The following is a 26650-nucleotide window of genomic DNA, read 5'->3' on the forward strand; positions in this document are numbered from 1 at the left end:
AGTTCCGACCCCCCAAACAAAAACGCAGGTACGCTCTCTGCTGGGTTTAGCAGGGTACTACCGGCGGTTCATCCCCAACTAATCGGAAGTTGCAGCCCCATTAACGGACCTCACAAAAAAGTCCGCCCCTACACAAGTGGTATGGTCAAGGGAGTGTCAGAGAGCCTACGAGGACATAAAAAGGTGTCTATCAGAGGGTCCTGTCCTTAGAAGCCCAGACTTCAACAGGCCTTTCGTAGTGCAAACCGATGCATCAGAGATAGGGCTAGGGGCAGTGTTGTCACAACAGTTTGAGGGAGTGGAACATCCGATCCTTTTTCTGAGTAGGAAATTGTTCCCGAGGGAAAAAAACTACCCAGTGATTGAGAAGGAGTGCCTAGCAGTAAAGTGGGCAATCGAGGCTTTGAGGCATTACCTGACAGGAGTCCATTTTACTCTGGTGACAGACCATGCTCCATTAAAGTGGTTAAAAAGCATGAAGAACTCCACTGCTAGATTGACCAGGTGGTATATGGCCCTCCAACCCTTCTCATTTGAGATTCAGCACAGGCCTGGAAAAGAAAATGCAAATTCTGACTTCTTTTCTAGAGAAGGGAGGGAGGATCGGGCTTCAGCCGTGCGTGGCCCCAGCCACACACTAACAGGGGAGGAATGTGACAGGGTGAATGAACGTCACCAGCCATATGCCTGGAAAACCTATATTTAGGCTTGCAGTGCGCAGTGACGAGGTTAAGTTGAGAAGGGCTGCGTAATTAGTCTGACCCCAGCTGCATAATCAAGGTGTTAAAACCCCAGGGTGTACACACATGCAGGAGAGCTGTTGAGGAGACAGGACTGAAAATGCTGAAGAGATTACTGCTGTAAGGTCTGTGTTGCAAAGTACATGTGTGATGAACTGTCTGTCTCCTGCATACAAAAGAGAAGCTGCATTATTTTTGTGTTGTCTGCTAAAAAGAAGCTATTTTGTTTTGTCTGCTGAAGAAGCTATTTTCTTTTGTTTGCTGATGAGAAGCTATTTGTTTTTGGTGTGCTGTATGTTTTAAGGCTCAAATAAATAAGCCTTATCCAAAGAACCCGCATGTGTGGTTGCATGTACCCTGCAACAGATATATACCGCAATAAATATTTGATTTAAAAAGTCAGAATTTTTTTGATTTAGTAAATCTAAATAAAATGTGTTCTCAAAAGGAGTTGAACGTGGAAGGGGGTTAAGGACCAGAGGGGGAGGGGTCAAGGCCCCATGGGGAGTGGGTGTAAGGGGTTAAAAGGGGCCCTGGGGAGGGGGGATGTGAAAGTTCTTAAGCCCCATGGGGGCCCCCCATGGGGAGGCTGGAAAGGGTTAACAGAAGGAGGAGTTCCTACCTTACAGTGCTCAGTGATGCAGCTCTCTGGCTCCTTGTGCTACCAGAAGTCCGTCCCCCCCCTCTGAGTCACAATCCAGAAGCAGGAATGGTAGGAGGACCCAGGGAGAGAGAGGCACGTCTGACCCCACAAACCAGCACCAATACCACGATAAGAAGTAATCCCCCATATTAGCACACCGTGAAATTATATTATCGCGGTATTACGATATACCGGTATATTGCCCAACCCTAGTACAAGCTCACACTGTAACCTTCATCTTCACTATGTTTGCTATGGTATGGATAACATTTTAAAAATGTTACTGCATGTAAAATATATAGCTTAAAATTGCATTATGTAATCAAAAATACACCTGACACTGGTTTGTTTCATATTCTCAACTTATTTATTAAACAATGTGTAATATACCATTTACAACTTTTAACCAATATATTTTGAACCAACAGTATGAATAATAATCCCCAAGGTAACTAATAATTTAGTGGCTTTATCTTCAAAACAAAATTAAGGCTTCTTGCATTTACAAAACACGTGCCATTATATTGGACGGAGGTTGAAATATATGATCAAACCTTTTGCTTCCTGAGAGACATTATCAGCAAAAAAGAAATTGAAGATGCACTCCTGCATTATACCAAATTAACTAATAACAGTAATTTGTTTGAGAGATCAAAAACGATGTGATTGTTACATTTAAAATAAAAAAGTATTTTAAAACAATTTTCAAAAGTTTATCAGAAAATGTTGTATAAATTGTAAGCTGAGGTTTCTGGTGTTTTTTCTATTGTTCTCTCTGCCTTTTCTTTCCCTCATCACTATCCCCTTCCAAAAAGTCACCCAAAAAAATAAATAGGGTAGGCAGGAATCCAATCACTGGATTACCTCATTACTAGTGTTCAGAAACATCCCTTATGTTTACAAAAAAAACAATGAATCCATCTAGTTTTAATCAACCAAACAAATCACTGCTATTAGTTCACTTTTGTTCTGTGTTGCCCAGCACCTCAAAAACAAAGAAGCCAACACAAATGGCAGTGTATACAAGATACTATATTAGGTAAATGGGCCAAGTCTTCACACAGATAAATGCAGTAAAGCATTACAGAATAAAAAAAATAAAATTCCTTTGCATTTACAGTATATGCTGACATTTTTCATTTTTAAGTTTGACTTTGTATTCTCCAGAAAGCAAAGAATACGTATTTGAAATACGGAAAACACCAATAGAGCTAATTTATCGTAGATACAGGCTATGTATGAGTGTCTCACTGAATGGTCAAAGTAATACCAGAGAATCCTTGATTATTCTGCTGTTGGGAGACTACAATACATACACACTAAACTAGATCAAATTATAATTTATTTTCAGTAAGAATTTTTTTTGGGCAGCATCCCGGACAGGACACAGGTTCTGTAAATATTTAATAAAAATGAATGAGGGCTTTCCAATTGCCGCACAAATCAACAACTTATTGCTGGTATGCCCTGGCCTCTAAGTGCAGACACAGGTACTACAATAAAGTTCACCAGTGCCGCGGCCTACTTAGCAGTGTGCATTTAGTGAATAGTGCAGTGTACGTACATTCTGCTACCCAAGGAAAATAAACAGGTCTTCAAACCGAGCATTACAGAAAAACAAAAGTCAAATGCAAAATAGTCAATGGGAGAAGACAGTCAAAAACAGATTTAAGGAGTATTATTTGGCCATTGGTCCTGTGTCGCTTTTCATGAAACATCCTTCATTCTTTGACTAATAACTGATCCTCACAACAACATTAGGACTACAGGTGTTGTTCTTAACTATGTCTGAGCATTCTCCACATGCGTTATGCTCCAGTTTCCTGTCAAAGCCACAAAAAAAAAAAAACTAGGTTTATCCATTCAAAAATTTTACACATTAAATTTTATTTCCACCCCTTACCCCTCACCCAAAACATCCAGATGCCCAACACCAAACTTAGTGGTTAAAGCATAAGTACGGTCATTAATATTAAGAACTTAATCTTGTAAGATAACTTTTTGTTGTGTATTTTTAACCTGGGGAGGTACAAGCATGACCGTGAAATGTTAAGGTCAGAAGATATGAAGGACATTTTATGTGGATTCATCACACAAAACGTGGCATCGGATGCATGAAATGTTAACGTGAAATAAAATTCTATCGGTTAAGATCACTTCTCGAGTAGATCGTACTGCTGCTTTAGGGAAGGAGTGCGTTAAAACATAAAAATGTGGTTGTCCAGGAAACTCTGACTTGTAACATAATTTAATTAGGATAAGCCCGATGCATATCAATCCAAAGAAATGAATATCAGAGTCATTGCTATCCAAGTCATTTGACATTTCCTTCCAATTAGTTCCAAGAAGATTGAGTACTTGGGTTACTTCAGACTCGATATACTTATGGCTAGTGTGAAAAGAAACACAGCAACATGCTGTTCTGATCCCTTCTATTACCACATTACGTATGATGTCAACACTCATTTTAAGTTATCAGATTTTTAATACCCAACAATTACATGCTAACTAGCCTTGTGCGTGTGATTAAAATATATAATGTCATCCTTTAACAGGTAAATTGATGCAAAACGGCTTAATTTGGAAGCAAAATTTGAAACTGCAATTTTTTTTAAACAAACCCCCAGCAGCTAACTAATCACTGTAATGTAACAACGATTTCACACACAGAGTGGATTATATAATGCCTACATGTCAAAGTCAATTTGAGATGACATACTGGAAGGACGTGAGGTTACAAATTACAATGCACTAGTGAAGAATAAGGTGTTCCAAGGTATCTGAATCAATAGGGTATCCGAATAGGGAGGGTGTCTTTAGGGTCATACTGAGATGACAAGGAAATTGTCACATTTTAATTGAATTTTTAGGAATTCTGGACATTTTACATTTGATCTTGCATACAGATCAACGTTTCTTGATATCAGGGCATAATCCACTAAAAACAGTGATAACAGAGAATATAACTAAAGCCTACCAATAGTGCACTTTTAAATGTAAGTAACACATTCACAAAACAATGGTCAGACGAGTTTGATATCTAGCTTTTTGCTGTCTCCGGATGTTACCAAGGGAAAATGTATGCTCTCATTTTTCAATGTTTTGAAAAGTATGGTTATTTACGCATTTCATAACATAAGAAAAGCCTGACCATGTAAATTGCCATGTTACAATAGCGTCTTTCAAATAGCATGCTACAAGACATTCTTCACTAGTGGATTTCATTTGATGTAACCATAGGCTATTACAATATGTAATCTCAAATTGGCTTTAACATACACAGAAGGATTTGGATGATTCACTTATTTAACACACACTAATGTTAATAAATACATTTGGTACCAGTATAAATTAAAATGCAACATGGCAACTTGCCAAGCTATATGTATTCATTCAAACACTACATGTATTATTTGTGTAGATTACATTAGTTTTCCATGACAGAACTTTCATGGGACAATCTCAAAATACATTTTTAACTGCTGAGATGGGAGTCGGTTTTCCAATAAGATTTATTAACGGTAGCTGCAAAAGTAACAAATAACCCAAAATGGGGTGTGTGTCGACCTTTAGTCAGGCGTTCGAAATTGTAGTCACTGCACAAACCTAGCTAGTTTTGTAATGTGAACATATACCTTCTTTGCAATAGGCAAAACACAAAAACCTGCAAAGTAGCTTTAGGGCACATGCATGATATAATGGCACTATACCAATATACGGTAGAAACTGACCAGTGACGCAAGCACTTAAAGAGTGCATGGCACCTTCAGGCCACAATTCAAAAATCACTAATACATGAAAGTTAATTCATGTTACCACAAACACAATGGTTGTCCAAGCTGTAAGATGACAACATGGAAGCTGTCTCACATTTTAATCTGGTCTGTAACTGTTTCATTCGCCCATAATATATATTTTCTTTAACTGTGCATGCAATGTCTTGTATATAATGTATACCCTGTTCATTTATGTAACTGTATTTGTAACCATGTATTATTTGTCTTAACTCTGTGCCCAGGACATACTTGAAAACGAGAGGTAACTCTCAATGTATTACTTCCTGGTAAAATATTTTATAAATAAATAAATAAATATTGTAATCACTAGAGGCATTTCCACCAAAAAAAAGAAGAAAAAAAAGATACAAAACAAGCAGTATGCCCATGTTAGAATTCTGTGAATTAAGGTTCACTACTTAAAATTACCTGAAAACCCCAATCGAAGGGAAACTAAAATTCCTGGAAGAGACAGCACATTAACTAATCTGTTAATGGGAGATCTTGTGCAAAGTGAAGCTTTTTACAAGCAATAGTCACAAAACTATTGCTACGTATTCTGTGCTTCATATATGGCATGGTGCCATCCTTGGTTGTGTCCAAGTAAAAAATGCATTCTCGTCTATTTTTTTTTAAAGTTGTGAAATGACTAAGTCAGCCTTGCAGATCGCCCGCTGCTCGCTCGACTGGGGCGAGTGGCAATTTATGGCGGACTACTGTAGTATGTTCTCTTGGCTCCCTCCTTCCCATACATTGCATCAGACCACAGGGGCGTGTCGAGGGACAGAGGGCCGCAAGCAGCATGAATGGTCCAGGATGACCTGCAATGATGTAGACTGTCACCCATTGCATCCCCCATGTGTCTCTTACCCCCTGCCACCACCATCTCATGTATCACCCCCTCTAAGTAGTTGGGCTGGTGTGTGTATAAAAAATAAAAAGCCAGTGGACTGGTATATATTTTTAGTAGCTCTACTTATCTGCAAGGCTGGACAAAGTAACTAGGGTATACTTTCCAAAATAAAGATTCCAACACTATACATGTATACAATATGTACCATGATTCCGAATACTAGTTTTAACTAGGTTTATATAGATCTATCAGAGACAAAATGATTCTCAAAGGAGGATCAAGGGTGGGGGGAGGTAAGGGGAGCATTTTGCCCTTAAAATTACTTTGCAGATTAAGGTTTTAAAACGTGTAGTGGTATGATCAATAGAAACACCCATAATAAAATGATTGCTATGTTCAGTGAACTTACTTTACCACCATCTGTCTTTGGGATTCCAAAAACACGTGCTACGAAAACATACACAAATTTAGTTATATAGCACATGCACAAATGTAGTTATAGGTCTGTCCACAAAGGAAAATAAAAAAAATGTCAAACCTTTCTTTGACCCTTTTGCTGCTCAATTGGCCTCCTGGGGCTTTTCTAAAATATGGGTTTATGTATCAACAAAGAAAAGTGCATTTTGAAGCACTGCTCCCTTTTTTTGGAGCAAAGTTGTGTCATATATAACAGCTTTTTACAGTACATATAATATAGAATTTTATACTTACGCAATTTCAGATATAGAGAATTTCTTGGGACCAATAAAAAGGCAAAGAGAGTAGCCTACAGAGACCTAGAATATGCACCATGTAACTCCTCCCCAACTTCCTACTGACACCTCCCCAAGGTGTAAGCTAGGACAGATAGGGCAAAGTAGGCGCACAATGCTTTGATACATAGGGGTAGGATGAAAATGGCCTTGATACATAGACCCCATAGTATTCAGATTTAACGAATAGCAGTATAGGTCATTCATTATCTTATGGCTACCACATTTACAAACGGTATTTACGTGTAATGGCTCCACAACAGGTATTCTGGGAGAAGCCTTTTAGTACATTGCAGCACAGCTTTTTATAGGATAATGAGCTCATTAAACATTTTACATTATTGTCCTATTTATGCACACCAAGAATAACATTACAACGTTTACTGTCCCAACGTTTATTTAGTATACATACGTGAACAAACCAACATTTCGGCCCATACTGGCCACAATGAAGGCCAGTATAGGTGGAAACATTGGTCTTTTCAAGCGAGCATACAAAATAAAATGTTGGGATTTTGATACGTCACATTTGGGTGCTTAGAAACCTATTTTCACATATTATAATGTTCAGCGGTATGACTGTTTTTAGGACCACCGCATTAAACAGTGCTTAAAATGTGTTGAATCAAATCAATGAAACAATCATTTCTCTTGCTGCAAAGATTTTGTAATATTAAAATATACAAATAGTTTTTGCTGAATTATGTAGTTTGTTTCCATAGTCAGAAAAATGGTCGTCAGACCAGAAACACAAACCTCAAAAGGTTGATTATATGGCACCGATGCATTAACTTCATCCTAATCGGAATTAAATTCCCCATAAAATCACAAACATGGAGCAAAATACTTCTACGTAGGTCCACAAACAAGTGAAGCCTTATAAATCCTAATATTCAAAATATGAAACAGTTAAGTTGTTGAATAATTTACAACTAAAAATACATATTTTTGACGATGGCTGTATAACTGTTTTCAGGATGAGAACAGAGGGTCTCTACCTGGTCCCCATAGATACTTACAGAACCCCATTTGTGTCAATGGATGTAGCACTGAGCTCTGTCTGCGTTTCATGTTCTGTCTCTGGTTTTAAATATATATCCCCATAGATACTTACCAGTGAATGTACACGCATTTCAGTCCCCTCCAGGGAAAACAAAATGGCGGTTGAAGTCTCCCGTGTCACGTGGGACAATAGGAAGCTGTAACGTTATCTGTTATTGTTAGCTATTGGCCCCCGTGAAGAGGGAGAAGTAAAAAAACAGGAAGTATACTGGAAACGTTATAGTTATGTATCTTTGGAATCGGAGGTCCCTGGAGCTGTTTTCCCTTCAGCAAAAAAAAAAACAATTTAAAAAAAAAGGAGGGGTGGTTAAAGCTGCAGTTCAGGCTCCAGTTTTTTTTTAGTTTTTTTTTTAACTTCAATAGTTTTATCTGGGCAATCTCTACTTACTTAAAAAACTGCATAGCTGCCGGTTAATTCGTTCTCCGTCTATTGATCGGCAAAGTTTGGCGACATCTTTAAATATGGGGAATGTAAATGGTTGCTATAGGAACAAGCATGCTTGTTAAAATAGAATACAAGAAAATTGATCTTTCAAAGTTGTTTTTTTTAAAAGAGAAAATGCTAAAAGTATTTTTTCTTACTACAGAACTGATTTATTAAAAAAAAAAAAAACACATGCAGGATATTGCCTGAACTGCAGCTTTAAGAAGGGGGATTACTGCTCCAAGTGCAAGCATACTGTAGATCTGCAATGATCTCTGAAGTATACAAATGTAACCACTGGGCTGCGCCATAGCTCCATGTGAAGACCTGTACTTTTATAGTAAGTGATACATTATCCACCTGGAGATGTTGCAAAAGTTAAGACTTTCAAGTTATGGTAACATGTTAGTTCAAAACAAAAACAAGATAAAGCAAGATAAAAACAAAACACACTACCCAGAAGATTCCTCAATTTGACTTCAAGACATAGGAAAAACAAACATTCAATCATCATACCGTCACTGAGCATACTTCTGTGACTAAGTAATAACTGTTGTGATAAGACTTTTAGGCTGAACTCTTAGGCTGAACTCGATGGACGTATGTCTTTTTTCAACCTCATCTACTATGCAACTATGCAAGACTTAATTTACGAAATAGGTATATGCTTCAGTAGCAACACAAAATAATTAAACATAGCGACCATTCACACAAGTTACATTCCCATATAAAGGGCAACAATATAACTATGGCAACCACAAAAATCCATATTCAAAAACGTATTGTAGTCATTGGCTCTCTCAAAATCATGTAATCACACTACGTGAAATTAATATTCTTTATTAGCCTCATTAGTATTTTTTAATGTATAAAAATATGTTTTTTTTCATAGTGGGAATATTACAATTGTATCAGTCCCTAAGAGTTCTCACACAGATAACACCAATAGAAAGAACAGTATTGTGACAATTTGTCTGTATAAAAGAAAGTTGCTTAGTTTCATCACAAGCGAGATCAGAATAAAAGTAAAAGTTTAAAAATTACTAACGCTTGTCTATTTTGTATAAACATTTTTGATGGCTTAAATCACCAAGATTGATACTAATTAATATATCTTCCAATTAGTTGATTTTGGTCCAGGCATGGAAGCGAAATATTGATGGCTCCCTAAAACGTACAATGAAATGGGCCAGCTCTTTGGGGCGCTGTGGGAACGCAGGGCAGTGCCGACCCTGCTGGCATCTTTTATTGTGCCTGAGCCGCTATCAATTTCACTTCTACCACGAAGTTTAACCCTTTTAAAATACACATTATCTGTACAGATAATTACACCCCAAGGGATTATAACCCATTAACTAGCTACAGTTTACCAGTTTTTATATATAATGCCCATATTTACGCAATGAACTGTAGCTTTTACGTTAAATATAAAAATGAAAAAAAAAAACACCACTATTTTAAATCAATTAGCTTCACAGCATTTAATTTTAGTATCTGGGTAACAATAGAACTCACCAGTATGTCTGCAGCTACAAATAAAGGAACGTAGACTAAACTTAGCAAGTTGCTTTTTCACCTACTTTTAATTATTCCTCACACTTCTACAGTTAAATATAATACTTAAAAATAATTTTTGATGTAAAAGTGAAAGATGGGAGTGGGAGGTGTGTAAGACCTGAATGCATTACTGAACAGCATGAGTACTGTACTATGTGCCAAGGAAAAAGCCTTTCACAGTTACGAGTCACTTTTGCCAACAAAGTTAAGAAATCCATCTTCTCAGCAAGCAAATGCTTCTAGGTGGGGCAGTGGCGAATTTATCCTTCTGCTACCCATGGGCTCACGCTGCCAGCAGAGGCGACCCTCCTCCTTCAGCGCCATCATGTGACGTCGGGTTGTCATGACAATGCTACACTGCAGGAGGGGGCCCACTATGGAGAAGGTAAGACCCCCCCTCTCAACACACAAAAACTGCCGCTCTAGGTTATAGTCTTGTGGGAAATCCTCCTCTGGGCGGGGAAGGAAGATGCTCCGTTTTTCTATAGATTGTCCTCAATCTGCAATTCCTATGAACAATTTAGCTGGAGGGATTGGGCATTAGAGATGGAACAACAGAGTAGCATGTGGAAAATGTAATTAGAGAAATACGTGGTGTGTGTGATAGACAATGCTATTCTTTCAACTACATTATTGAGACGTTTTAATTGCATCATCTTTTAAAAATATAAAAAAGGAAAATGAAGAAGTGTTCCAATATTCACGGTTTTGCTCATCACGGATATAACACCAAACATTATTCTGTTGGCTGTGTTACACCTTTAGGCAATATCTGATGAGGTACACACGCTAATCAGCCTAACTTTGTATTTATATCAATTAATCTACTACAAATGGTTTACAAAAATGGATAACCATTAATATGCGACCAGACAGAACCGTATGAATGCTTAGACAACTGCATTAAAGAGGCGATCCAAGTCTGCAAATTCGCAGGCTTGGATTGCTCCTTTAAGGAATACAATATAATTGTTCACGATATGATACTTACCGTTTAAAGGAACACTTTAGAGAAGCTCACAATCACAAATGCTCTTCAAGACTCAATCTGTGCACTTACAATAACTATACTAGGTTTTTAGATGACATGTGAAGTCAGGCAACACTGAACAATGTTCAGCCCTCACCCTCCACACAAAAAGTTTTGCTCAGTAGCAAAATATATGAAAATGATACTGACATGAGACCTCTTTGCCAGATATGTTGCATGAATAATAATTCAGGTATTTGAATATATTTAAAATGTGTCATTATTGCAATGAGCTGTAATAAAAGATGTCCTCAGAGGTCACACAAGGGTCATGTAAACAATGGGCAATAAAAATCATATCCAACATTAAGAAGCAATTGTCATTTCTTGCTCAATAAAATTAATCGGGGTCTGCAGACATCTTATATGTTATCCTAATTGTTTATATTACACAATATATAAAATTGATAATAGAGTGCCCCAGCAAACCCACAGAAATAAACAAAAAGGTGATAAAGATACTTAAATGTATTTGTTGCCAGAAGAGCATACAATTGACCCCTTTTACTGAAGGACATCATGTTCAGTTAAATTTCGTTATTGTCGGTCTTTCTAAACCATGCCAAAATGCAGATACATTTGACAGATTGCATTTGTTAGAACGACTTTGCTACAAAGAAAACGTTCTTCAATTATGCAATGACGTCTTGTACTTGGCAAACCTAGTTCATTTTAAACACTGTAGTGTTTATTGCTTCATGAATATCCAAAGATGTTCTTTTTACGCAGCACTACAGGTTGCAATTTATGCTTCTTTTGTTTTTATTAGTTTTAGGATTGAAGCAGGGACCCCCTGCTTCCAGAGATCCTTACCTCCATAGGGGGTAGCCAGTATCTCCATGTTTAAAAGTCCTTGCCAAGCGAGCCAACAGGAAGACGCAAGGGATGACAGCCCACAAGACCGCTTGACATGTAAAGCCGCCATTATGTTAGCCCCGACAAGCCCCGTCAGAGCTGCTACCAGCAGATACTGGCACCCCTTACGGAGGCAAGTATCTCAGGAAGCAGGGGGCCCCCGCTGCTGAAATTAAAAAAGTTCAGCTTCAGAGACCCTCTGCTTTAATCATACAACAACAACACAAACGGCAACCTGAGTGCTGCTTTAATGTAATCTTATTTTTTGTTGATAGAAATAAGCAGTTTGCAGTGGAAGGTGAAAAATACATTATTCTACTGCACTAATTCCACAGGCTTGTCACTTTCTGATTACACACAAGTATCCTCTTCTCTTTAAGATGCTATTCCACAAGATAAGAATCCAAGTGTGACCTACCTGTATCGGTCCTACTGTCATGAGCAGGGTTTTCAGTTGAGTATCAGTGGTTGATGAAGAAAGCCCTTCAACTGACACCACACACGGCTGAGGCTTGCACTCCACCACACGCAGGTTTGGTTTATTTGGCATCAAGCGTCCTCTGCCCATCTGTCCTGCTACTCCTCTGCCTCTCCCACGCATAATGACCTGCCGACAGGAAAACTTACAAAGTTAATTTGTCCTTTCAAACGACCCTGAAAGCAATAGATCACAAATTACAAATGATTAAAACACAAAAACATTTGTGAAAAAATGATTAACGTGCATTTTTCCCTTTTTTTTTCCCCAGGCACAGACACGAGAATTAGCCAATTTACAATACCTTTTTTGGTTGGTGAAGTCCCTGCACACTATTTAGTACTTTAGGAACTGCGAACTCTGTCTGGGATTGCTGCAAAAGCGGCTGGACTTGATACTGCTGTATATGATGCTGTTGCTGTTGCTGCTGCTGCTGCTGCTGCACGGTTGCTTTTGCTAATGTAACTTTTCTAACTGGCCCCGGTCTCTGCTGTTGCAGTCTCTGCTGCATTGGTGGCCTTAGCTGAGATTGTGGCCTCTGCTGAGGCGGCTGTAACGGCTGATTGACCTCTGCTGAAGACGTGTTAACAGTCTCTCCTCCCTGTTGAAAAACACATTTTGTCAACCAGTACCCAAAACGAGCTTCATCATCACACCAGGACCTAAAAGAATACATTACTATGACAAAACATTGGCTTCAATAAAATCCAAAATATTATTTTTGTGTACGTTTCTCTGGTGTAATGGATAATTACCAATGCATTATCATTAAAGGCGTCACCCTGCTTCTCACCATAATGATTAATGGCCTCTGAAAGGAGACAGTCCTTCCTTAAGCAACCGTGAATGAAATTATGGTTTGAGAACTAAGGCCTCGCTCAGACAGGCCGCGTTGCGACGTGCGCGCGTCCATCACAATTTCGGGTTGTTGAAATTTGGGGCTAGTTGCCTTACGTGAGCTGGTTCAGCCAATAAAGGCGAACCAGGTCCGTGACGTGTTCGTTACGCCCCCCACGCCGCCACGCCCCCAAAGCCGTGACCCGCCTCCTGCAGTTTGAGCACAGATCGCTTGGCTGCAGGAGTGCGCAGTGGAGGCGCGAACGCAAGCGCCTGTCTGAGCGAGGCCTAAGGGTTCACGAGATGTCTCATAACTGAACAAAATCTGACGTGGATGACCCTGCAGCTGTGTTGGGTTGTCTGAGCGAGGGGGGCACTGTTGGTGACATTTGAGTGACCAAAAAATAACACTGGTTATAGCCGATTCAATCGTAAGAGGATATGGCATCAGGTTAGATTAATAAGGAGTTCCAAGATCTTTCCAGAAGACATGCCATATTTGGTAATAAACTTGTATGGAGAATGAGCAGTTCCTTATCAGATGGGACATGCTTTACAAGCTGTAGGACCTTATCTGGTAATAGAATTAGTAGAAGCAAGGGCAGACTAAGGGTTATTACCTAGTATCTAGATAAATATGAATAGTGAGATGAGAGAAGAATTACACCCACCAGTAGAAAAAAGAAATCAAGTTTAACAAGATCAAACAAGGATTCCACTTAGGAACTGAACAATATGCAACCATCTTTGAAGATATCACTTATTTGACTTTCTGTATGAGTACAGTATTTATCTTCAGAATAAAAGTTTATTTTTATGGACTAAAAACAGAATGCGGAGTACTGTTATGCTGGAGTAATCTATAGAAAGAGACTCATAGGAGATTTTGCAATGCATAGACTATATTATACCGTCAGCCCCAAAGCCACGCTTAGAACAGGGTTTCTACTATTAACCAATAAATTCAGTCTGATCTCGTATTTATCTTCTCTAGAACATGGAAACCCTTCCAAGCCCCTAAATAGGTCTAACAGTGATGTAGCCTAAGGCCTCCGATAAAGTGGGCGCATGGCGTCACGTGCGCTTGTCGGCCAAGCGATCTGTGGCCTGAGATCCACAGCGACGGGGAGGCGTTGCGGAGGCATGGCAGTGATGTCAAGAGGCTGGTTCCCCCTCAATGGCTGAACCGCTCATGTGACTCTGCAGTTGTACCACAAAAACAAAAAATTGTCTCGTAAAAAAATCTGCCTCGCCGTCGCGCTTCATCATGCCACACGCGCAGTATGGACACGGCCTAAAGCAGATTTCAACTTGTGTCCCGTGGCCCATATCTGGCTCCTAAAAGACCTTGGTCTATACGCCACTGCTAATTTCATTGCAATTGTTCAAACAGCCAAGAGCATTTGTTTTCACTAAAAAGCTATGGTGATAAAAATCTATATGGCAAAGATGTTAAAAGTGTTTACAAAATTGTTGAAGTATGGCTTTTAATTTATTTATTTTTTACACACGTATAGAAATAACACTTAAGGTTATTATACGTGTACAAGTTGAACTATATACCCATGTGACAGTAATAGTGTTATTAAAAAATAAATATTGACTTACCATCGGTTTTTATTATCGTGATATTAATATCAGTCAGCCTTTCAGTCCATTTACATTTTAGGAAAACTGGTTACATGCAGGTTAAGACAAGATTCAAAGAAGGCAAAACTGCCAATGTAAATGGCATCTCAGCATCCATCTTGCACACATCTACAGCAAAGACCCCTTTTTCTTTTTTTCCATTACATAACTACACCTCTTTCTGGGGTTCAGGAAACAAGTTTAGCAAGAGGAATTTAGTTTAAAACACATTAAATTTTACTCCAGGCATCTTCCCACTCCGACATAGGCCCAATAACCTGGTCCGACCATGCCCCTATCATACTCACCCTCTCTCTGCCTTCCGTCAAAACATCAGTATATAACTGGAAACTCAGCGACTCGCTTCTCAACGACCCACAAGTGATTAAGACGATTAAGCAAAAACTACAGACCTTTTTCCAACTAAACAAAGGCTCAGTCCCTGCAGCAGAAATGCTCTGGGAAGCGCACAAAGCCACTATAAGAGGGGAACTCATATCACTAGCCTCCTATAAGAAAAAAATAAAACAAAAAGCCCAGAAAGAACTTACGCAAAAAATCTTAACGCTAGAGCAATTACATAAACAATCCCTATCGAAAAAGGTGTTTAGAACCCTTGAGAAAGCGAGATCCGACCTAAAAATACTCCAACTTGACGAGGTAGAGAGAGCCCTGAAATGGACCAAACAGCGGTTCTATGATAGGGGTAACAAAGCGGACAAACTTCTGGCCTCAAAATTAAGAGGTATTAGGACAAAGGCCCAGATCACAAAGATCAGAACCAAAAACGGTCAAATCTCGTACAACGAGAAAGACATCGCGCGCGAGTTTGCAGAGTTCTACACGGACCTCTACAACCTCCACCCCACTAGCCAATCAAACGATAATGATAAGAGCACCTCCGACTACTTAACCCAATGCAACCTCCCGTCCCTCACACAACAAGAACTTGAGTTCCTAAACCAGAGAATAACCCAAGAAGAGCTGGATAGTGCAATATCCTCACTCAAAATAGCCAAGACACCCGGACCGGATGGATTCTCCAACGGTTACTATAAAAAATTAGCAAAATCCCTGTCCCCCTACCTCCTAGAAATGTTTAACTCCTTTCTCCAGGGAGAACAGATCCCAGGCACTATGTCAGCAGCCAATTTGGCTATCATACATAAAGAGGGCAGAGACCCACTTCTATGTGGCAGCTACCGCCCAATATCCCTGCTAAACACTGACCTCAAGCTTTTCAGTAAAATTCTAGCAAACAGACTGAACCCTATTCTCCCAAGGCCAATTCATATAGACCAGGTGGGATTTGTGTCAGGATGACAGGCCTCTGACAATACCCGCAAAATTATTGATATTATAGACCACGTGCACCTCAAACAGTCTCAGGCCTTGATACTCAGCCTCGACGCATAGAGAAGGCCTTTGACCGGATCAAATGGTCCTTCCTTGACCAGACGATGCGCCAATTCGGTTTCTCCGGCCAATTCCTTGATGGAGTCCGAGCCCTCTACACTAACCCCACGGCCTTACTAAAACTACCGGGTGGCCGATCCAACCCAATAAAAATCCAAAACGGTACTAGACAAGGCTGCCCCCTTTCCCCTTTACTCTTCGCCCTGTCCATAGAGCCCCTAGCCGCCAGAATCAGAACGCAACCAACCGTAAAAGGAGTCTTAGTCGGTGACAGGGAGTATAAAATCTCCCTGTTCGCCGATGATATTATCCTTACCCTATCAGATCCCCTCACTTCCCTCCCCAACCTAGAAAAACTATTAGACCAATTTGGCCGCCTCTCAGACTACAAAGTCAACACAGACAAGTCAGAGGCCCTCAATATCTCTCTACCGAATCCCATATGGACAACCCTGCAAAAGAAATTTAAGTATAAATGGAATAGCTCCCATATCAAATATTTAGGGATTAAAATAGCGAGCTCATATGGCTCACTATACCAACTACCCTCCCCTTTTCCGTCAGATCATAAGAGATCTCGAGACCTGGCAGACCCACCAAATATCCTGGTTCGGCAGAATAATATCCACCAAGATGAATATCCTTCCCCGCTTGCTTTATTATTTTCAGACCCTCCCAGTCCCCGTCCCACTAGCAGATCTGAGGAATATCCAGACCCATATTCTGCGTTTCATCTGGCAACAACGAAGAGCCAGGGTCCCACGGTCAGTACTCTTAGCGTCGAGGACGAGAGGGGGTCTAGGGGCGCCGGATGTAGTCCGATACTACCAGTCAGCCCAGTTGAGGCAGGCGGTGGTTTGGAATAACCCCCGACCTCTAACTGCTGGTTAGAGATAGAGACGCACCCCGCGTCCCCGACCCCCCTCTCATCCCTACTATGGACCCACGCCCATAGAGGCAAGAAGCACATGAGACTCAGCCTTGGAGCAATGAGATGCACGTGGTCGACATGGTTGAAAACCAAAGGAAAATATGGCCTAGCTTCAACCCCCTCTCAATTGACCCCCCTATTCGGGAACCCGGATTTCCCGCCCGGGTGTTCCCGACCCCAATTCAGCCAATTTCAAGGCCTAAACATCAGAGTGGTTGCGGACTTACTGGAAAACAATGAGGTCATGCCCCTCCGGGAACTACGAATTAAACTAACGTCCCCGGATCTTCCTATATTCCAATATTTACAGATTAGACATTTTCTGAGAACCCAATCCCCTAGCCTAAAATTCCCACCGCGCTCCAGATTTGAGACCCTCTGCCTCAGAGGCGAGTACCAAAGAGGCCTCATCTCCGAGATATATAAAGTACTGGAGGCGGCCCAGCCCTCCCCTAGTCATTTATATATGCAAAGGTGGAGCGAGGACCTGAACACCAATATAGACCTTGAGGACTGGGAGGATATCTGGGAGGCAGCTACCAAAACTTCAATTTGCACCGTCACAAAAGAAAACATTTACAAAATATTATTTCATTGGTACCTGACCCCGAGTAGACTGAGCCAAATCTACCCAGGCACCCCCGACGAATGCTGGAGGGGATGTGGTCAAAGGGGGGACATGTCCCACATTTGGTGGACATGCCCGGAGATCCAAAAATTCTGGACCCGGATCCAGGGCCTTCTGACCGAGACCCTGGATGTTGAGATACCCCTGGACCCCCTGACCTACGTGCTGGGAAAACCAGTCGACGACCGTCCCCCCCCTATAGCCAGACCCACGGCAGCGATCCTAACGGCCGCCAGATGCTGCGTAGCTGCGGCTTGGAAGAAAATCAAGGCCCCCTCTAGAAGAACGGTAGTCACTAGGATAGATGGAATTATGGGTATGGAAAGACTAACGGCAATGCTGAGACAAAAAATGCCGCAATTCTACTCAACCTGGGAACCTTGGCCAGGATCAGGCGACCTGACTATCACATAAACTTTACCGCAGGACTAACTCCCCTCCCTCCGAACCCCAAAGCTCCCCACCGCCGCCCTCCCTCCCCCCCCTCCCCCCTCTTTGTCCAAGTCGTTCCCAACTATCCACCCCCCCCTTCGTCACCCCCTCTCTTTTTCACCAATGAAAATGGGAAAATGGATTATTGTGTGTCATCAACTCCTCCCATGCTATGTACATGTACCGCGCCGTATGTCTGTGTTGGCTCGTTTTCCAATGTCTGTAACATGTACCAATACGCTGTTTGACACCAATAAAGGAAAAAATATTATAAAAAAAAAAAAAAACACATTAAATTTGTCATAAATGTGAAATACAGCTCAACCCCGTTATAGTGCGGTCCTCGGGGGCCACTCGATCTGACCGCGCTAGAACCGGGGTCGCGCTAATTTTTAAAAAAATGGCCGCCGCACGCCCGATCTGGAGGAGGGAGGGAAGAAGTGGCCAGCAGCCCTACACGTCCCCCAGCAGCCACCAGGCCCGCCAACAGCGGCCCTCCGAGTCCAGCCGCAGCCTGCTCCTCACCCCCCCCCCCCCCCACAGGCATCCACACGGTCTCTACCCCCCCCCCCCACCACCGGCATCCACCCCCCTCCACCCAACCGGCATCCACCTTCCCCTCCCCCCCCCCACGAGGCCCCCACACCTACCGGCCCGCCGCATCCAGAGACCCTCCGCGCCCGCCCTCCACTCCTCCACGACCGCCCTCCACGGCATAATCAGTTTTGGGCCTAGCCCACGCGGCCCTTCCTGTGAATGCGTGCACTTTCCCCTGATCCCCTAACCCCCCTTCCCTGCTCCAGCAGTGTAGCGCGACCCGGAACTTCCAGGTCTGCTGCTAGAGCGCGCTTCCCCAACGCTTCACCCTGCCACCAACAAACATTAGTTTTAGTAGCTGCCGCCATCCACCACCTCCTCCTCCTCTTCTGTTGCTGTTGGCGCCGCCAACATCATCAGGTAGGCATGGGGGGGGGGGTCATTCATTTATGCGGGGGGCTGCTGAAATGACTTGGGGCGGGGGATGCTGACATGGGATGCTGACTTGTGGGGGTGGATGCTGACTTGGGGGGGCTGCGGAAATTAAATGGGCTGGCTGCGGAAATGAAACGGGCTGGGGGGGCTGCTGAAATGAAACGGGCTGCTGAAATGAAATGGGCTGGGGGGGTCTGCTGAAATGAAATGGACTGGGGGGGCTGCTGAAATGAAATAGACTGGGGGGGCTGCTGAAATGAAATGGACTGGGGGGGCTGCTGAAATGAAATGGACTGGGGGGGCTGCTGAAATGAAATGGACTGGGGGGCTGCTGAAATGAAATGGACTGGGGGGGCTGCTGAAATTAAATGGACTGGGGGGGCTGTTGAAATTAAATGGACTGGGGGGGGCTGCTGAAATTAAATGGACTGGGGGGCTGCTGAAATTAAATGGACTGGGGGGCTGCTGAAATTAAATGGACTGGGGGGCTGCTGAAATTAAATGGACTGGGGTGGGCTGCTGACTGGGGGGGGTTGCTGACTGGGGGGGGCTGCTGACATGGGATGGGCTGGGCTGGCTGCTGAAATGACTTGGGGGGGAGGCTGCTGACAAGAAATGGGCTGGGGGGGGCAATGCTGACTTGGGGGGGGCGATGCTGACTTGGGGGGGAGCGATGCTGACTTGGGGGGGCGATGCTGACTGGGGGGGGGGGTGATGCTGACTGGGGGGGCGATGCTGACTGGGGGGGGGCGATGCTGACTGGGGGGGGGGCGATGCTGACTGGGGGGGGGGCGATGCTGACTGGGGGGGGGCGATGCGGACATGGAATGGGCTGGGGGGGCTGCTGAAATGACTTGGGGGGGATGCTGACTTGGGGGGGGGGCTGCTGACATGGAATGGGCTGGGGGGGCTTCTGAAATGAAATTAGACTACATTGTGAAAATATTAATTACTATCATTATCAATGACTTTCCTTTTCCTATTCCTATTTCACACAACTACAGCTGCAATGAGTGACAAACATCGTAAATAAATGTGTTATTTAGAATAATAAATGCTGTTTTACCCGTGCGGCCCGACTGTTTTCCTTGTGAGGTGCAGGGGGGGAGAGTGATGGGAGGTGCCGGGGGGGGATGTGTTTGAGGTGGAGGGGGGTATTGTGTGGGGGAGGGGGAGAGATGGGGGTATGAGAGATAGATGGGTAGTATCGTAAAGGTTGATAGTGAGGTGCTGGAGGAGAGATGATGATGAGGATGATGATGATATGAGAGGTGCTGGAGGAGAGATGATTATGATGATGAGAGGTGCTGCTGGAGAGATGATGATGATGATGATGATGATGATGATGATGATGATGATGATGATGATGATGATGAAAGGTGCTGGAGGAGAGATGACGAGAGGTGCTGGAGGAGAGATGATGAGAGGTGCTGGAGGAGAGATGATGATGAGAGGTGCTGAAGGATCAGAGAATAGGTGTTTTATGCAACCAAAATTAATCTACTGGATGACACTGAAACCAGCAACAGCAATGGCCTGTATTTCAAAGACTGTCAGAATCTGGATATCGAATATGGAACATACGTTTGAATATGGAACATACGTTTGAAGTTGGAACACTTAAGGCAGAAATTATTGAAACTTCTCAAATCTAAGGGATTCAGTAGATATCGTGTGCTACGCATCGACGGATATTATTCGACTTGTAGCAAGATCTTCAGCATACGCCATCACTGCGAAGAGAGCACTATGAGCAGCGGATAGGTAGTCCAAAAATAGATGGTATCTTTACCTTTTGAGGGTGCTTATCTCTTCAGGGAAACCCTAGATGACATCTCCAAGATGACTGGAGGAAAAGTCACTTTCTACTCCACTATACTTGGACGACTGGTTGATCAAAGCCCCTCCATCAAGTTGCCAGAGATCATGTGCTTCTACTGCATGAAGTGTTTGAAGACCACAGGTGGATCACACCTTGATAAAGTGCTGTTGCACGAAACGCGTAGGTGCGTTTGTGTGGTCCTTTTATTGTCTTTTTAGCCGGCAATAAACCTGACCTCATTGCTATTTTGGAGTTGCTTGCTTTCTTCCTTCTTCATTTTCAAGTTTGAAGTTGGATGTTCTTGGCTGTGCTCTTCATCATCTGCTGCTGTCCACTGGATCACCACGTTAAAAGTAGTTTTGTAGGAGCTCAAGTCATTCGATTTTTGGTAGTGTTCAACACATGAGAAGGCCTGGTGTCTCTAATCCCCTCCAAGGTCCACAAAGTTATGAGAGATCCTGTTTTTCAGAAAGCTTGCAAGACAATAAACGGCACAATTCATGCACATAATAGGCCTTCTCAATTCAGTCACGTACGTTGTTTCTTGGTCCACTTTCATCTCAGACCAGTGCAGAGAAATGTTCTCTGTTTCGGGGGACACCGAAATCCCAGTCCAAATGTCAGAATCCCGTTATTTCCAAGAACGAGGCAGAGTTTACCGTGGTGGACCTCAAACATGCACCTGAGGAAAGGCAAGTCTCTGATTTCTTTGATCTGGATGGTGCTGAAAATCGGCACACACCTCTCTGGATGAGGCGTGATTTGTCAGGATCAAGTGATATGGGGACACTGGTAAAATAAAAAAAATAAGTCTTCCGATCAATGTTCTGACAGTTTGAGCCATATTTGATGCCATTCAAGGTCTTCAGACCATACCAAGGCATTCCGCATTGAGAATTGTGACTCAACGTTACAGCAGTAGCATATACAAACAGGCAAAGAGGAACAAGGAGTCAAAGGGTTTTCAAAGACGACTCCAGAATCCTGCACTGGTTGGAAGAAGACGTTTCATGTATCTGCTCATCTTACCGTTCGGGAGACAAACTACGAAGTCGACTTTTTCAGCCGGTTACACTATAAGTCCAGGAGAATGGGAACTAAACTAATCAGTTAATACAGAAATTAGACCAACTGGATTTCGATCTTACAGCATCAGCACTCAACAAAAAAGTACAGAAGTATTCACCCGCTACCAATGTCAAGTTGTTGAATTACAAATAATGTAGACACATTTTTTTCAAAGTAACTACTTTTTATTCAAAGCTACAAATCTGTAGTGGTTAAACTGAAAACTGTTATATGAGGAGGTGAAATGTCCGCAAAATAAAATAAATAAATAAATAAATAAACCTGACATTTACTGGTTGCATAAATATTCAGCCCCTTTAGTGAGTACTTGGTAGAAGCACCTTTTGCAGCAATTACTGCTATGATAATTTTTGGATAGGTCTCTACTAACTTTGCACAGCAGGATGGTGACATTTTGACCTATTCTTCATTGGAAAATTGATCCAGTTCTGATGAGTTTGTTTGGGATAGTCAACGGACTGCAACCAACTCTCGCAATATATGTTCAATTGGATTCTAGTGGGCCACTCGAGAACATTACTTCTCTTCTTGTCCATCCACCGCAGAGTGGCTTTGACTCATTGCCCTGCTGAAATTAGTTTCCCCCCAGTTTCAGAATCTTGGCTGATTCAAACAGGTTTTCCTCAAGGATTCGCCTGTTCTTTGAACCATCCATTCACCCCCCTATCCCGCGAAGCTTCCCAGTCCCTGCTGAAGAGAAGCATACCCATAACATGATGTTGCTTGATAGTTGGGATCCTCCTGACTGGGTGATGTGACACAGGGAGGGTGTCCGTTTAGGGGGGGCGCGCTATGGTGTCCGTGCCGAGGGGTGGTGTCCGTTATGAAACAAGACTGCATCATAACTTGAACTGAACTTTGAATGCACGTGGGAAGAGACCAACGTTAATTAGTGCATTCATGCTTTCAATGGAAGCAGCATAAAATAAACCAAACATTAAATGATGGCATTTAAAATAGAGGTTTTTCCTCAACTCTTCTGCGAAGAGTAAAAGAGGCGTGAAATGTAACTAAAATGCAAATTGGAAAGCATTTCAGCAAATCACATTTAGACTGTAAGCTCTCCGGGGCAGGGACTTCCTTTACTATTGTCTGATCTTGTTTGTAGCTCTCACTGTATTACAATTCCCTGTACGGACTCTTGTGAAGCACGGCGTACACAGTGGGCACTATATTAATAGAGATACACACATACAGGATGCTAATTGCCACAAAAACATAATTGGGGCAACTACTGGCCAATATAAGAATAGCAGGTAGCAGGAATTTTACAGATTTAGCGTCAGTCTTTCAAAGAGCTGAACAGAATAACCTGCATCAGCCACCAGAACAAGATTGTAGGTTCTTCAGGGCAGGGATTCATGCCTGAAAAATTCTATGTACCAGACTGACGGCACTGTGTACATGGCAGTGATAAAGATACACAGAATAAAAGCCAACCGTGGCGTTAGAACAGATTATAAGCATTTTAAAAAACCTCACATTTAACTTGCATACATCAAGACTTTCATGCATCACAAAAATAAAGACGTTTTCAATGACTAGTATTATATCATATTTAGGAACCGTCGTGCTTGCTGCCAACCTGTCAGTCAATGTGTTAAGTGTTCTCATACAATGTGTGCTGATGCTGCTGTCAGTTTCTTCCAATTTGACAGATCAAAATCTTATTTTCCTTCTCAAACCCCAAGAAGAGATACTGCCAACTTACATTCAGAAGTGAGCAAATTGATTAATCCTTCTCTACAGAAATCCCATCTCTTGATCACAACTAGGAGACTTTAAGCAGCATTATTCTGAAGTGACAACACTTGACAAATTCCCTAACCATTTCTCGCAGCCTTTTGTAGCACGGTTAGCTGGCATTAACCCCGATGAAAAATTAATTTTCCTTATCTTCTCCTAAGCCCCAAAATCCAAATCCTCCAAACAGGCAACTCTTTCAGTAAAGGTATTATGAAAACCTCAGAAAGATTAATTGCATGTCTTCAGGTGACATTAAATTAATTTCTGTGCTCATGACAGACATTTGATACTGCATATTGAGAGGACAGATAACATTGTCAGGACACACAGCAGGACAGTGGAGCAGTGTCCCAGGGCAGCATCTTATGAATCCTGCTTTGATAAGGCCAATAGCACACTGTCATTGGCACTGTTACTGATCTTGGATCTCGCAAATCTAACGACACAGATTTCTATTAGGCTTGACAATGCTACGGCCTTGCAATAAACACATCCCATAACCAGTCAAGGAAAGGTGGGGGTTACAAGAGCTTTAGCTATTTGCAGGCACATTCTCCAAACACTATATGATGTATCTATTTTAGAAAAGTACATCACAAAAAGGCGTTTCCCCATGCCAGAACATCTTGAGTTGCGATAACGATGTGAACATGGGTAGACGTTTAGGGGCAAAGAAAACCTAAATAAAATTTAAAAAAAAGTATGCAGATTTGCATTGAACCGTTTCCAGAATGGAGACAAATTATAAGCATCACTGTAGCTAATTCAGCTGAATAGAAAGAATACACTAGGCTTTAGGAGACCCATCTGGAATTAGAAAGGTTTGCTTGTCGGTTCATTGATGCGTCACTCAAAACCGCATATACTGATCCATGAGAAAAATAGATTTGCAGATTGTGGCCTCTTTCATTGCTAAACTATATATGAAGCTATAAAACCTCTTAAAAACGGCATGTAAGGCCAAGGCCATACTAGGTGTGCACGCGCCTGCAACAGAGGCCATTTGTAGCCTAGGGGGAGATGCGATGGGGGGGGGGGGGGGGGGGGGGGGGAAGGGCGTGGCCGTGATGTCACGGAGCTGGTTCGCCCTCATTGGCGGAACCGCTCACGTGACCCGGCCGTCGCGCGACAAATTCAAATTGTGTCGCGCGGAAAATTACCCGCGCACTCTATGGCCGTCCTCATTGAGGCACAGCCATTTGTTCGTGCCACCCACAGTCACGCTAAGCATGGACGCGGCCTAAATGTGACGGAATACAGGTGTAGACAATTTCTGCTTATCAACTGTATCAATATTATACAATTCAGATCATTTGTGGGGGAGGGGAATTATGAAGTTGACATTTATACCAATCTACAAAGTATTTCTTCAATTTGTACTTGATAATTTTGCTCCCAAAAATATTTTTTTTTATCAGAACAAATGAATTTTAAAAACTAATTCAAAAAAGATATTAAGGCAATTCTAACATTTGTGGGTAAAGGTGCATATTTACCTTAAACAAAATGTGAAAGAACAATACAAACACAGTACAGACACATACATACATACATGATGTAGAAAGATTTACAAAGTGCACTAATACTGCAGAGCAGCATGGAAACATAGTGAAGTAAACATCTCGCCCCAAAAGCACCAACCTCCACTGTTACTCGGCAATTAAGAAAAAGTGATATTCAGGGGCGACCAAAAATATAAAAAATACTTAGGAGCGAGACAGAATTTTTCGAAGTCTGCGTTGATGGATTTGGCGCAGGAGGGTTTATTTCAGATATCCCGCTGCCCCTCCCCACCTGTCATTGGCTCTGTGTCCGTGTCCGTGTGTCCGCGTGTCCGTCCGTGTGTGTCCGTATCTGTGACACGCAGAGGCAGACATCTCATCTCTGTCTATCCCCTCCCCTATGACTAGTCCCGCCCCTGTCTCCCCTGCTGTCCGAACCCCGCTCCCCTGACACAAACACTCTTAGGCCTTGTCCATGCTCCCTGCTGGCGTGCTGAGGCGCAGGGAAAGCGGGTGCTTTCCCTGGCCTTGCTGTTGGTTACCGCACGCGCTGTCAGCGGGCCGTCAGGGGGCGGGCCAGTGACGTCACGGAGCTGGTTCGCCCTCATTGGGCGAACCGCTCACGTGACCGGCCTGTCACGCCGGCAAGTGGGGGAATTTTAAATTCCCCTAAGACCTGCGCTTCCGCAAGCGCGCAGAAGCGCAGGTGAGCCCCTACTAAAGCCGCTCTAATTGCGGCTGTAGGGGCTGAGTGCTGAGCGGGAGCACGCCTCAGCACCCTTCCGCCAGCAAGCGGTAAACATGGCCGAGGCCTTAGGCTTGTATGTGCTTGTACGCGACCTCTCTCGTGCACGTGGCGCGCGCGTTTTAGGCCTCGGTCCCGCTGCGCTCGTTGGCGCGGGCAGCAATGTAGCGAGTTCCCCACCAGCAGGGGAATCCTCGCGAGCCGGTCCCGGTCCCCACTGGCTGCACAGCTGACTACACGCTGTGGCGCGTCAGCCGCTGGAGACACCAGAGAATGGTGTTTCCTAGCGTTGACGCGTGACATGTGTGGCTGTGAGCCAATGGGGAGGGGAGGCTTCGGGAGGAGGAGAGGCTTCGGGGAGCGGGGAGGAGTGTGGAGTGAAAGCAGGTGAGTGCCTGTCTGTGTGTGTGTCTGAGTGCGTGCGTGCCTGTCTGTGTGTGTGTGCCCGAGTGCGTGAGTGCCTGCCTCTGTCTGTGTGTGTGTGTGTGTGTGTGTATGAGTGCGTGAGTGCCTGCCTGTGTGTGCGCGCGTGTGTGTGTATGAGTGCGTGAGTGCCTGCCTGTGTGTGTGCGTGTGTGTGTATGAATGAGTGCCTGCGTGTGTGTGTTTAAACTTACTTTCCAGCTCCAGCCCGAGTCCGTGGAGGGAGGGGGGGGGAGAGTAGCGGGTCCCTCCGCTCAAGCCACGCCCCCCCTCCCTGTCAAACCGCCCACCACCCGCCCACCTCCCGC

The 26650-nt window shown here is 43.1% G+C and overlaps 1 protein-coding gene across 5 annotated transcripts in view; it reads right to left on the bottom strand.

The window, feature by feature from the left end:
• The window catches only part of RBM33 (RNA binding motif protein 33), a 90986-nt gene that overhangs the window by 9422 nt on the left and 54914 nt on the right, over positions 1-26650 (bottom strand). For 3 of the 5 annotated variants that reach the window (XM_075587860.1, XM_075587859.1, XM_075587862.1), the window contains exons 16-17: positions 12475-12771; positions 12111-12299 (exon numbers count right to left, since the gene is read on the bottom strand). In XM_075587860.1, the coding sequence (XP_075443975.1) occupies positions 12111-12299; positions 12475-12771 (486 nt within the window). Of the gene's footprint in view, positions 1-1746; positions 3207-6421; positions 6460-12110; positions 12300-12474; positions 12772-26650 lie in introns of those variants that run through there. The other 2 variants (XM_075587861.1, XM_075587863.1) reach the window with 2 other exon arrangements.

Source organism: Ascaphus truei, chromosome 2 (genome assembly GCF_040206685.1).
Source record: "Ascaphus truei isolate aAscTru1 chromosome 2, aAscTru1.hap1, whole genome shotgun sequence".
Classification (NCBI taxonomy): domain Eukaryota; kingdom Metazoa; phylum Chordata; class Amphibia; order Anura; family Ascaphidae; genus Ascaphus; species Ascaphus truei.